Source organism: Rhea pennata, chromosome 4 (genome assembly GCF_028389875.1).
Source record: "Rhea pennata isolate bPtePen1 chromosome 4, bPtePen1.pri, whole genome shotgun sequence".
NCBI classification, from domain to species: domain Eukaryota; kingdom Metazoa; phylum Chordata; class Aves; order Rheiformes; family Rheidae; genus Rhea; species Rhea pennata.
In genome coordinates this window covers 41,312,004-41,326,158 of record NC_084666.1, presented here as the reverse complement: position 1 = coordinate 41,326,158, position 14,155 = coordinate 41,312,004, and the positions used below count along the sequence as shown (strand labels likewise).

The following is a 14,155-nucleotide window of genomic DNA, read 5'->3' as shown; positions in this document are numbered from 1 at the left end:
GGAAAGAGACAGCTAGCCCTGCTTGGTTATTGTTCTGCTCCAGTATTACTTTCATCATAATCCTAGGCTTCTGATATTCTTACCTTTTGCCTAACATATTACTTCCAGCACTTTTGTACATGTTGTGTTTATGACCTTAAAACAGCTACCTAGTTATTAACACACAAAAACCTCTACATGGGCTTGAGCTCAGAAGATACTTCTAAACGTGCTTGATTAGATGTACCTAATAAAAAGTATTAGCTAAATATTATCTAAATTTTCTATTATTATCTAAATTTGTGTAATAAATTACTCAAAATGGTTTCAGAATCATACTAAAAAGTATCATAGTCATACATGCAGAATACGTATTAAGATGCAGCCTTACCTTTGTGGGAGCAACATATACAACTACTCCTTCATTGCTCATTTTCAGAACTTTTTCCATGCAATAGTATGATGCGTATGTTTTTCCTGATGAAGTGGGAGCAACAATTACTGCAGACTCATTATTATCTACAGCATCAAGCAGTTCTCGCTAAGAGAGAAAAGGAGTTACTTACATCGAAATGTCTCATTAAAAGTTCTCACTGAGTAAACAAGTTCTTTCTATGAAAACCTCTCTTATGTTTGCATACAGACTTTATACACAGATTTGAGACTACAGAAGTTCATAGTAACTTAGTAGATACGCTACTGTATTCTTCTCTCTTGTTGAACTGTGAGTGGAAGAAATTATACTACAAATTATGAATTACCTGTTTCAATAATTTGATCCAAGATACTGATACCAGAACCCTCTCAGCCCAAAAGCGGACATTTTAAAAATAAAAAATAAAACCAGTTAATAGAGCAGTGTATTAGAAAAAAAAAATCACTGTTTTACACAATGCAGTACTTTTTTCTTGCATTATATTATATCAATACAGCCCAAATCTCTCTTCTGTTCCTAGTATACATTGTTTATTATTTTGTCTTCTTCCCTATTACTGTCTTCCTCCAAGCTCTCTCACCTTATATAGGTCTGTGAAAGAATGGGGCAAACAGAAGAGGAAGTAGAAATAGTACTAACACTATCTTTCTCTGTCAGCATATATGACAACTTACAAGTTGCTAGTCAAGCAAGCAGATATGATGTCCACATGCAAAGCTGCAAATTCAGCTGGTCACCCCAATCCAGCAATAGAAAGACTAGAGCTAGATTTACTGTACTTTAGAAAGAAAAGTTATTTCTCAAATCATGCTACTAGCTATTCCTTAAAATCACATGCACAGAGGATGAGTCAAGAGATTACCCAAATGGGGTGCTACCACCATCAAGTATGGTGAGGAATAGCGAAATCCCATAAATTTGGCATTTCTTACATTGAATTCCTTGGGCTGAGGTCTCAGTGGAAAAACTGTAGCAAAAATGCGGAACACAGTCCAAAATGATCTACTAAACTTATTAAACTTAGAATACTAGTATTTTTCACAAGTAGTGCAAAAATGTCTGTTTTTAAATGGGAAAAAAATTCAGACATCATCTCCAATAACTTTATACACAAACAGTTTGTGTTTAATCACCTGCCATGTGTCTGGTATGAAATGTTGCACTCTGGGATCTGGATCGTTTCTCTCTTCTCTGAGCAAGTAATAGTCCATGTATTGTAGCTGAAAACGAGCTGGTCTCACTTCAGTAGTATAGTTGCTTATACTCTGATCATCACTTTCTCTTACCTATAAGGTCAAATTAAAATTCAAGCTAGTTTGACAACTAGGAACAGATTCAAAAAAAACTGCAGACAGTTATTGTTCTTTAGAACTCTGTGTGAGCTTCAAAAAAAATACAAAAGGCCTGACAATTTTCAGATAATTTCTTCTAGAAATCCATGCCACATAACCTTGTGCAATGAATCACAGTTGCAAAATGAAACTCAATATAAAGACTGAGTGCAGAGCATAAGCCTAAGTTTTTGTAAAGCATGGTATCTTCAAGCAATGCCTATATACCCTAAGACATGCCAAATGTAAAGTTCCTGGTCATGTCTAGTCACACCACTCAATCCTGAGAACTATATAGAGAAGTATTACATCTTAAAATTTACATCAAAAGATCACAGAATAACTTAGGTTGACAGGGCTCTCTGGAGCCAACTGGTCCAACTACCTGCTAGTACCAGGTACAATCAGATGAGGTCACTCAGACCATACCCAATGGAGTTTTGAATATCTCCAAAGATGAAGATTCCGCGACCTCTCTGATTCTACTTTGAAAGAAATATTTTCAGTTCTCTCTCCTAAAAATCCCTCAACTTTTCAAAAATAATTACCAGAAACAAGCAGCTACAAAAGAAAACGTAGGCCAAAAATGTACAGTGGAGCTAGAATATTTCTGAGCAAGATGCTTTAAACTTGCCAAAATACACCCTATTTCACCACAATCCTTTACAATAGACCTTCTGAGATCTGTACAACTCTGCTTCCTGAGATGTAATATATTTTATTCAGGGCACAAAACACTCATATAAAAACAACGTAGTCAAGAGCAAACAACCATCGTACACCAGTAGAATTCACACAAAGAAAGGAGAAAAATAACTTACACTCTCCAGCAGAATAAAATTTCTTACAAAACAATCACTTCCTTTCTCATTTCTTACTCTTGATCCGCAAGGAAGGACAATAAACACTTTCCAAAAATGAACTTCCAAAAACTTCTAACTCTACTGAATATGAAAAATAAGACAGTCCAGTCATACTGGCTTTACGGTTCATTGTAATCCTCCTTTCTTCTGCTAATGACTTCACATTCTGCAGTCTGCAAGTTATCTCCTCTTCTTCTTGAGAGGCATTTCAACATCCCCTCTCCCCATTAACATCCCATCCACACACAAAGATACCAGACTGCTCTAAACATTAAATCAGCCAGTGGAAAGGTTGCTAGCATGCAGAAAAGCATAAGGTCAGTCATTAAAAAAAATGTTGACAGTAGCTGTGCATCTCAGTTTCTGGCTTCAGAGCCAAATTCAGTATATCTAATTGATGGTCTTGGTTGTGCTAGCAAGTACAAGCAATTGAGTATCTGAAACCATTTCACAGACCTTGGCATTAGCAGCACCATGCTCTAACCAACTGAGCTAAACCTTTCCTTCAGAGGTGATCAGTAATATTCAAACAACAAACAAAATAGCTTCCATCCACCTCAACAGTCTCAAAATATTTTCTTTTCTCAAGTAGCACATTTGGACTGTTAAAAAACAGCTCCTCACTGCTTAGCTTTTAACAGTTATTTTTAACATGCAGATTTCAGCTGACTGTGACAAGTGGAACAGTAGGTTCCTCCCAGAAATGTCCAAGGACTCAGACAAATATAAGTAAGAGCAACCTACTCTTTATTCTTGTTTCAAAAGGTCGTCTTTGTAGCCAGTTTTATTTACTCCAGCGGAAATGGTTTTCTGTGCCAGCTAGCCACTTTATCAAGCAGAGAAACATCCATGGAAGCAAAGACTACATTTTGATTTTCGAACCAAGAATAGACAGCTCCAAATCTTATGGACAATACCAAATAAAATAAGCTCAGTATAGATCTTACACACACTATTCAATGCTTAAGAATAGAGTTGATATGCCATTACAGTAGAATCACTATATTCTACGAAGTTACCTGCCCAGACAGAGAGCACGCCAAATTCTCAAATCCAAGAAGTCTTAGACAGCTGGTCAGCTTTTGTAAGTGTGATTTCTCCAAGAGATCTTGGTATTTTTCAAGGAGGATATGAATTCTCCTCATCACTTGGACAGCTATGCTTAAATCTTTAGGATTGTTACCTTTGGAAAAAAAATGTTATTTGAGAGCTGACTGTATCACTGGGGAGTATCAGGTGATTTTAGAAGAGATCTTATCTAGCCAACCATATTTATGAAAATTTTAAAAAGCATTTAAAGACAACTAGAGGAAGACAACTCACATTCATGTGACCTTTACAAGAGTGCTTGTAAAGACCAAACACTCAAATATTCTGCCTCTGAAAGAAAAGCTACAGAAAAGAAGTCATACTGCTGATGACTATTCAAAAACCTGTCCTGGCAGGTTGCAGGCTGCATACAGCTCCAGTCTGGATCTTCCTACTCAGGGTAAGGAATAAATGAATTAATTCTGATGAAACTGGACATCATTAACTATGATTTGCATGCATTGCTATGCAAGTCAGCACTCTTCAGACTCAGCTAACCACCTAAGGAAATTAAACACCCCACTGCAACATGTATGTATTTTAGTGTGCATGAGGCATATTCATTAAAGATATACACAATAAATGATTTGCATATGCCAGAGATGTACATGGTAATCTAATTTTGAGTGGATAGTTTATATCTGACTCACAGGAACCTAAGATTTCAAATTGAAGATCAAAGTCTGCTAACATTTAAAAGTACCTTCAGTACTCTCAAAGCAGGCGTGTATTTATGTGCCTTTATTTTAGCTGAGAATGTGCAAAATCACTCACTTCCTTGGTTAAAGAAGAAAGCTGCTCAGGGGGTGCAAAGTAAATACTGACAAGAATTTGGCCATCACACCTTGCTTTTTGCAGTGTTCCTTCCACACTTCTGAACAGGCCGACAGTCCTGCTATTTCTGCGCTGAACTTTACAGATCTGCTTTGAAGGGTCTTGAGAAACTTCTCTAATTTATTTATTCCAACAGTCAGATTCTGCTTTATTTCCTTCTCAGTTGACATTCTTAAGGCTTTCCACTGCTCTTGCTCTTTCTTTTCTTCTTTAATCTTTAGTCGCTTCTTGTTTTCCTCTGCAATTATTTCTGCTTTACTTTTCTATCCAAAAAATTAAGATATTCAGAGATAACCAACAACATCTGCAAGCATCATATATATATATATAAAAAAAACACCTAGTCCATAAATCCAACCACTGCAAGTACATTCCAGTTTTCAATTCATCTGTGTGTTGTTTTGTTTTGAAAATTGTTTAAGATCTCTGGATTCTGAAGGAGACAAAACTTCTGAATGATAGGCTTAACAAGCCTATCCAAGACTCATTTCAAATGTCAGTAAAAAGTATCCCCTTCTCAAATAATATAAAAGTGCACAAAGATTGAAAAATAAAATAGCAGATGTCTAGAAGTTAAACATGAAGCTTTTATTTTTATCCATAGATAATAGAAATTCTAAATATATTGAGATGTTTCTCAACAAATTAAAGACAATTAAGAGTTCAATCTTAATTGAAGTTTAAAAATTGCTCTGAAGAGACTTCTGGCGGTTAAACAGGCCATAATCTATAATCCATATTAATATAAAAATAATACTATTATAAAATATTACTCAAATTATTTTTGCTCCATATTGTCCACTAATATGCAAGTACATGTTACATACCTGTGAAGTCACAAAATGTTCACATACTATTCTACCTAGAATTAATTGTAATGTTTAAAGGAGCTTTCCTTCACAATCACAGCTGATGTTTCTAAATATTGCATGGAAATAATTGGGGGAAAAAAAGTGAATTTTGCAGTATTTCTCAGTACTCTGTAAAGATAAAATAAAATTGCTTAAATCCAGTCTCATTCATTCTAGATTTTATTACTGGCTATGAGCCCAACCTATTAGCCTTTACGGACTTCACATCTATTATATTTTTGATTAACTTGTGCTTATTGAAATATAATCATTCAACAATAAAACCAGTGACAAAAATATTTTTCAAATTAAGCAACTACATTTGAAATATAAAGCTAATTTAATTTCTTCAACTGAGAACTACTAATGCATTAAAAGTATAAAATTTCCATTGTGGGAATTATACAGTAGAAATTCTTTCCCGGATTAGAGAAAGTAAATTTGAAGAGAGCAGCTTGAATAGACTCACATGTGTTTTTCTTGTCTTTTTGACAACAGTATTAGCATTCACTGGCATAGCCCCTTGGTTTACAATAGTCTTTGAAGTGCCGTCTTCCAAAGTGCTTCCATAAAAACGGTAGAAAGTCTGTAGCTTTTGTATTTGTCTTCTTTCATTTGGATCTTTGGATTTTGCTGCAAAAAAGTATGTTTGATAGAAAATAGGCTGGTAGAATTCCAGCCCATTCTTTTTCCAAGAAAAGATACCTAGGTAATAGCTAAATTTCCCCAAAAGTTCCTCACTTAAAGGCAAAATCTTTCTAAAGAGACTGGCTACGAAGATTCACCGAAATTCAACAGTACTTGTTATCTGGAACATAGGCTTAAATTCACACCACCCTAAGCACACACCAAAAGCATTGCAAAACTTAATAAGCAAGACCCCTGGAAAGAGACTGAAGCATCTGAGCAAAACAGCTGGGTTTCCCACATATTGAATATGAATGTGAATTATCCAGTCAAACTACACAGATATTCTCAAAAAGCAACTCGGATTATCAAAAAGAGACCTTTGCCTCAAAAAGACTGTTACCAGGACATAAAAAAATAAAAAAAAATAATACTGCTGAAAAAACACATAATGTTAGCACAGAAAAATATTGAGCACACAGATACTTATGTACTCAAGCCTAGGTATTTCTCTCTGCCCAGAAATCAAAATGCTGAGTCCCTTCCTCAGTGTGAATATCCATCTGAGAAGAGCTCACTCCTTCCTGTTTTAAACAAGGAAAACCGAGGAGATGGTGCAGACCAACATTCAGAGTACTCAAATGTGGTAGACATAGTCACCACTCTTCACCTGGAGTAGATATAAACCTTTAACTCCAACATTACAGAAAAGTGCTCTAGCTACTTGTGTGCAGATTAAGTTGAAAGCAATTGCTCTCCAAATATCCCACTGAAATCACAGTGCAGGGAAGAATGCAAAAAACTGTGCAGACAGAAGAATTATTAGAAGGAACCCTGACTTCATAGGTCAAGTGATGCAAATGCCCACCTAGAAAACAACATTTCTCATCACTGAATGAAAATCATAAGCAGAACCAAAGTAGCAATAAGTAATCTATGACTTCCTATCACCTGATAGGTTTTTCTAAGCTTAATTGACTGTATGATGCAGTAGATGATGGTAATATCTTTGAGAAAAAGTTTTGTGTACATGCTGGTACACACCAAATTGCATATTTCATTTAATGTAAATGTGCAAATCAAAGATCAAAACTAAGTCCGTGGTTTGTTTTCTTTAGTGTCTCAGATTGGAAAAACTTTCAGGAAACTATGAAGTATAACACTCAAGAACTATGGCACAACCAACTTCTGCTTACTTCTTTTACTTCATATTTTAATGCTATTCTCAAAAGATAGGATTGGCTATGCATGCAGTGTGCAAACATCTGAGTAATTTAATAAGCAATTATCCAAACCATATCTGTGAACATTAAATTGCACATACACATACAGCTTGTTTAGGCACACATATAAGAGGCCTGTGAAACCTTTTGCAAGTGCAAGGGAGTTTACTGTGAATATCTGACTAGAAGTGCTCATTGTGTTACACTTGCCAGAGCTATTCTAGATAATACACAATGCATACACATAATGCATAGATTCATCAGTTTAAGTATAAATGAGCCATTGCAAATGCTCTAGTTTGGCAAGTATTTATGCAGACGTGAATATTTTCTGAAATGACAAGTCATTCTCCAAAACTGTGATTATGTTGACAACATTCTCTAGCCAACATAGACATGTGTGCTTTGATAGTTCTTACCATCAGCACTGCATTGTGCTCTCTCATATTCCTCAGTCAGAGGTCTACCAGAATGCCAGTGACAAAGCTCATCAAATTCTTTGTATTTAATTAGTGAAGTAACTGCAGGATCATTGCTGAAAAATACAAACATTAAATACACCAGAAATTAAGTTCTGGCATCTCTAACAAAACAACCAAAACATTTTGCAAACCAGGTACTTATCAAAACACAATTTTACTAAAGCCAAAAGCCAACACAGGATTTAATTCTACTCTAAATACAATATGTCAAGATATTTTCAGTTTTTCAGAAAGAATCATTAACAAAGTAAAATTATACTTTTTTATTTACTGTCATTCAACTTAATTGTAGAATGTAATATAACTACATAACTCACATAAATACCCTTTAAAAGATGCACATCTCTTTTCCCTCAGTGGCTAAAAAGTACTCATTATGCAGCAGTGAATCCATCCCCACAAGAAGCAGGGCAGGGAAAATGTAAAGGTTAATCTGTTTGTAATTTTTATTCAGTACTTTTATCTATTATTTTTCTTTTATCAAAGTCCATTTAAACTAGGCCTTTCAAATACAAACTGTATGTAAGAACAACAGTTTCAGTGTGCACAATAAGAACGGTCAGATTGTGATGCATTCAAATAACTATATTAGAAAATACGGATACATTGACTCTTACTTATTCTTGTTCTGAACTGTCTGTTAATATTTATACCAGTACATATAAATGTGAAATCTGACCAAGCTATAACAATACGACTTCCACATATCTATAAATTGAGCATAATATGGATGTAAAGACATCCAGGAGAGTAGAAAGTAAGTCAATTTAATCATATTCGATTATTATAGAAGACATGTATGTACCTTTCTAAAACAGGTAGAACTTTCAAAACATCTCCAGCATATGCTTCAACAAGATCAGACTTCATTGGAATTAGACCTATGTCAGGAATTTCTTCTTCACAGCCTTTACACCACAAAAAAAGTCATTAATTCTGCTTAATTAAAAATATATATAATTGCGTATCATATTTTGAAATTTCTGTCAAGTGAAATTTCAAATGAAATTCGATTAAGTAAAACATGCTAAGAGTAAGTGGTGACTCACCAGTCCCCCAACATGGGCTCACAGCCATGCTTGGGAGCATAACAAAACCAGACATTTTTTACTTCTGCGGAGATGTAAAATCTCCCACCTCACCTCAAAGGCATTTGTTTTCCTGCCCTGATTCCACTGTAGTCCCTTAAACATGCACTTTCAACTGCTCTTAATGTTAGATGACTAAAGGTGATATGATAAAAGCGGTACGGTAAAAGAGATGATACGTCACATTGTGTATCTTTTCCACATTTGGAGTCTAGTCACAGCTTCAGAATTTGGAGTCTTCCTAGAAGACCTACAGGAATAAGCAGCACATACGCTCTGCCAGAAGATGCCTTCATAGCCCACAGCTAATGAAGAAACTGTCTTTTTGCCTACTTGAGCTTCACCTAAAATCCACTGCAACCAGCTAAAAAACACCCATAAACTTCAATAGAATTTTATTCCAGTCTAATGAATTTCTTGCAAACTGTCTCTTCTTAAGATTTATATATTCTGATACGTTTTAAACAAACATTCAAAGGGTGTAGCCAAAACTGATTCTCAAGAAATGCCAAATATCAGGTAAAAATCTCTGCCTATTCCTTTCAAATACTGAGGACAGGTACTGCAAGTCAAGAAAGGAAACAAATCATCTCTAAGCCAGCTATGCACCTCTCCACTTATGGTCTACTGAAGAGCATGATGGTATAATTTAAAACATTTGTGGGCATGTCACATTGCTACAAACGGAGGATTGCAACATGAGCTTCAGTGAAGTGTCCAGTCTCCACCATCTGAGGGCCTTAGCTCCATGTTTCACTTGATTTTTTGTTGTCATGCCCAATATCTGCAAAATCTTACCTTAAAGTGTTCAGAGAAGTTCCCTGGAAACAGTCTTACTGCAGAACAATTAAGTGCCACTTTCATTACCATTATTATGTCTTTTAATAATAAATGTACTATAGTAATCACGGTATTTTTTTTACAATACACACGATAGATCTGGGCTAGCAATCATGCAATTTAACCCAGCTCCTATTCAAGGCAATGGCAATGTTTGTATTGTCTACAGCGGAGTCAGGATTTCTCCCATAAGGCCTGGCCAGACTTATTTTAGCATCAGTTACCAATTTTGCTAGTGAATTTAAAGGAAGCAAGAGAGGAGCCATGAAGCACAGATTAGATTTGTGAATCAGGATAAATCAGACCACTACTCCCAAAATTCTAGTGATAATAATGAAGATCATGCTGCTAACTCTCTATTTTGTGGAGTTGTTAATACCTCTAAAAAATGGCTGTTTCTGTTCAAGAAATAGTTGGGAGGTATTTCGTACTGGGAAAGCATCTCCGAAATCGTATTTCACAGCCAACTTGGTTATAGTATCCCATAAAAATTGATATTCATTCTCCATTTCTTTCCCCAACTCCTTTTGGAACTTAAATCCTGCATAGAGGAAAAGAAAAAAAGAAAATTAGGAGCTCTACAAATAAATTTTCCTCAGATAAAACCTACCTATTCACCTGTATAGCATCAGGCATGAAGAGGTCAAACCTATTTAAGGCCTTTGGGCATTAGAGCAAGCTAGGACAGGATGTCACACATTCAAAGCTTTTAATAGGCCAGAGTACATATAACTAGATATGCAAAACATAATTTGCAAAGAGCACCAGACTTGGACTGTCTACGGAAGTACACAAGCTCCTCATGAAAAAGAAGTATTTCTCTCACATTCCTCTTCTGCAAGGTAGGATCAGAAATTTATTTTTAGAGCCCCAAAATGATAGAAACTATCACAAAGTTTTCAATATTCCTGATTTATATTTCCCGTAAAAATTCCTCTACACTTGCTTTATTGAGGTACATACAGGAGATTTTGTCACTTGATTCATAAAGAGAAAATTCTATTTGACTTTCAGACAGACTGCCTGTGCTCGGAGCACAGGCTGGCAAGTAAACAGAATTAGCCTGAAAGAATATTTATCCATATCCTGTTACTTCGTCAGCTTCTGTAACTTTCTTGTAGTCTTAAGACATCTGAGAGTGTTTTTAAAGCTCCAGCTCCCAAATTCATGTATTTACAAGATAATATCAAATTTTGAATCAGTCTTATCTGAAACTAAGAAAACAAAATCTGATGTCATAGTTATATTAAGGATAGAATCTAGTCCCCACTCTGACTGTGCTGCACTAAGATAAAATAAAATAGATGGGAAGCTGGCTAAAACAAACAAACAAACAAGCTGAACAAGCTGAGACTACCTAGTAACAGTGATACAGAGCTCTTATCACCTATGCTGTACCACGCTGCCTTTGCAGAACTATAAGTGACATATCAGAAATATGACGTGGGAAAGTATCCTGCATAAATACTGATGAGACACACTTGAATTTGTGACTTTCTACACTCATTTCTGAACAAAAAGTTCCCCTATTATTCCATAGAATTGATCTGTTATTATGCCCAGTAATTAGAAAATTATGCTGATATATGCTTGCACAAACATTTTTATTTTCATTTTGCAGCTTAATAAAGTTTGAAATAAGAAAGCAATTTGTTCAACAAAGGTAAATACCTTCACAGTATTCCATCTCATAGTAATGTGCCAGGTTTCTGAGTAATGAGTCATCATTTAAGTCAGGCAGATAAGTTAAATCCAGTTTCCAATCGTTGGTATCACTTAGGTTTGTCAGAACAAAATGTGTGCAGAACTCGTACTGTTAAACCAAAAAATTCATCCTTATAGAGCACTTTTTCATGTGGAGGGACCAAAGTATCTGTAAAGTAAGGTTAACTACCCCAGATTTTATAGACAAGGAAAACAGCATGCTCTTATGCAACTTCTTGATTAGGAAACAGCTCGATAGCATACTTTTAGCTAAAAGCCTTCACTGCTCTCCTTTACTGCAATAAGTAACTTTAACACAAAGACCTGCCATCAGCATTTCTGTAAAGGGTGAGACCAAAAGGTCATCTAGCCCAGCATCCCATCACTAACCCTAGCCAATAGTAGATGCCTAAGAAGAAGAGGTCAAAATATACAGGGATATTCTCACATTCTCCTAGCCTCAGAGATTTATGGTTTCCTGGATCAGAAAGAGACTTTCCAGCAGATACACTGCATTCTTTGATCTTATCAGAGGACTAAAGTACCATACCAAGAAAAGTAAAAACTGAAATGACAATTGCACCTGATGGCAGTGAAAGTAAGTCAGTGCTACACATACCATTTTCATTAATGGTAAAACTCGCTCAGTCCAGCGGGATTTAATGATCCTAATCTGAACTCTCCGTGAAAGCGGCATATGAAGAAGAAAAATCACTGTAAGACACTGCATTCTACAGAGATCAGCTGCTTCTTCTGGAGATAGTGGTTTACTCTCTCCCTGTTGAGAGATGACAGATAAAAAGTTAATTACATCCTTCATTAAAATAATTGCGTCCACCTTTACTTAGGTTCACCTCTACTTAATTTAATTCAGTGATTCCCACTTTGTTAAAGCAACTAGTAACTTTTATCTATTTGTATGATTTGTGCATTATAATTACTTCTGGATGTACCTAGTTCAAAATGTTCATTTTTCTAGTGCTGACAGCTAAGGATCAGTCACAATGGAAATCTTTTCTTTTTTTTCTTTTTTTTTTTTTTTTAAAGAAAAGAAATTCCAGAATAAGAACATTAAAAACAAGATAAATTTAAAAACAACCGTCAGTATGTCAGGCTAGAAATGGTATTATTTTAAGAGAGAAAGTTAATATTTAGATATAGACCTATGCTCTTTTTTCAACTGCACAGCAAAAAAACTGTACAGAAAACAAGCTGTGCTAATTACAAGTAGGTCAGGCATACTGAAGAAGTATCTATGTCCTGTAGTCCACATATGTTCCTCATAAAGCATCTTATACATGTTAATGAAAATATAAGGTTTGTAGTATGGTCACAAAAATGATGTCATGACTTGAGAAAAAGTGTATTCTTCTGTAAAAACTACTATGCTACTGTATGTAAGGAAAGGAAAAATAATGAGCACCACTACTTTCTAAGGTAAAACCTTCCTTCTTACCCTAGGAGGTAGTCACTCCTAGGGTAAAATAATTTCCTTGGAAACAGCCATTTCCATAGGAGGCACAGATAGGCCACGCTCCTTTGGAGAAGTTACCTAGAGTACCTCTCTGAATAAAACCGCTTATGGAGTGCGATCACAAAAGAAGCAGCTAGGCCCCCTCTTCAAGCTAGGGTCTAGGATAGCCACCTCTTCTGTTAGCAAAACGGTTATGACGACTGTGCTGAGAGAACAGTTAAAAATATTTACTCTTTCTGATGGTTCTTCCTCTGCTCCCACAGAAGTGTCCGCATTTTTCAACATGTTGCTGTACAGTTTTAATACCACTGCACAGGCAAGAACACAGACCGTACGTCTAATGTCAGATCCTTCAGGCCATAGCTGTTTCAAGAGAAGAATGGTCTGGTGTATCTGTAGTCAAAATAGTATTAATAGCACAAATTACTGTTTCAATAAAAATTACAAAAAGCTGCATCAATCTTGTCCTGTATATAATTCCACTAGAAAAAGAAAAATGAACACAAAAACTACGCCCCTGTCCTCACGGCCCTGCCTGGCCATCATGGAGCTGTGTCTGACCTTGGTAACACCCACCAGGCCTGACCCAGACCCCAGCTACGGGCTGATGGCCTGGCTCGCTTAGCCCACCTCCATCCACTACCTGATGCCCAGGGCTGCCCCTCATTGCCCCCAGCTGCCATGCTCCCACACTGGACAGTGGGGCAGGCCTGGGCTTTGAAGCCCTACCCTGCCAGCCACCAGGAATCCTCGCTGCTACCAGCTTCCGGGAGTGACAAACCTTGCAGCACTCTGATGCTTTTCTGCTCGTGGTTTACCTACTTATTGAGCTTGCCTTGGGAAAGGTAATCATAATAAAATTAAATATTATTAGCATCCAGTCAGTCAGGTTTCTACTGACTTTAAAACGCTTTGCGAGTAACAACAAATGTTTCTGGACTAAATATTCAGCTTGATGGATCAGTATCATTCCCACTAAAGTCAAAGGAAATCTTGTTATTGTTCTGAATAGGAGCAGAAGCAGATCCACAACATTGCAGTATAACATTTAAGAAAATAGAATGGGCAGGTTAATCACTAAATGTGATTATGGTACCATAAAAGTATCATATTTTTAAGTTAAAAATATTGTAAAATCAGATTAAATAATCCATTGTTTTAATCATTGTTGATTAAAGTAAGCTTTGCAACTATAACCCAGCTCTTCAAAAAATATCCCCAATATTGTTGTGAATACTTTAACTAACAGTGTGTGCAAGCCTTGGCAGCTAAAGCAGCTAGATTTAGGTTTTGAGATGTCCCTACAGATTAGATTGCTGCTAATTTCATCTGCA

At 36.0% G+C, this 14,155-nt stretch overlaps 1 protein-coding gene across 10 annotated transcripts in view; it reads right to left on the bottom strand.

The window, feature by feature from the left end:
• DDX60 (DExD/H-box helicase 60) overlaps positions 1–14,155 on the bottom strand; it is a 54,448-nt gene that overhangs the window by 25,958 nt on the left and 14,335 nt on the right. For all 10 annotated transcript variants that reach the window (XR_009958143.1, XM_062573792.1, XM_062573786.1 and 7 more), the window contains 11 exons: positions 13,053–13,214; positions 11,967–12,125; positions 11,315–11,456; positions 10,023–10,184; positions 8,521–8,623; positions 7,653–7,768; positions 5,853–6,016; positions 4,543–4,795; positions 3,629–3,792; positions 1,549–1,701; positions 371–520 (listed from right to left, as the gene is read on the bottom strand). Coding sequence is in view for 9 of the 10 variants with exons in the window: in XM_062573792.1 (XP_062429776.1) it covers positions 371–520; positions 1,549–1,701; positions 3,629–3,792; positions 4,543–4,795; positions 5,853–6,016; positions 7,653–7,768; positions 8,521–8,623; positions 10,023–10,184; positions 11,315–11,456; positions 11,967–12,125; positions 13,053–13,214 (1,728 nt within the window). In the remaining variant the exon portion in view is untranslated. The remainder of the gene's footprint in view (positions 1–370; positions 521–1,548; positions 1,702–3,628; positions 3,793–4,542; positions 4,796–5,852; positions 6,017–7,652; positions 7,769–8,520; positions 8,624–10,022; positions 10,185–11,314; positions 11,457–11,966; positions 12,126–13,052; positions 13,215–14,155) is intronic.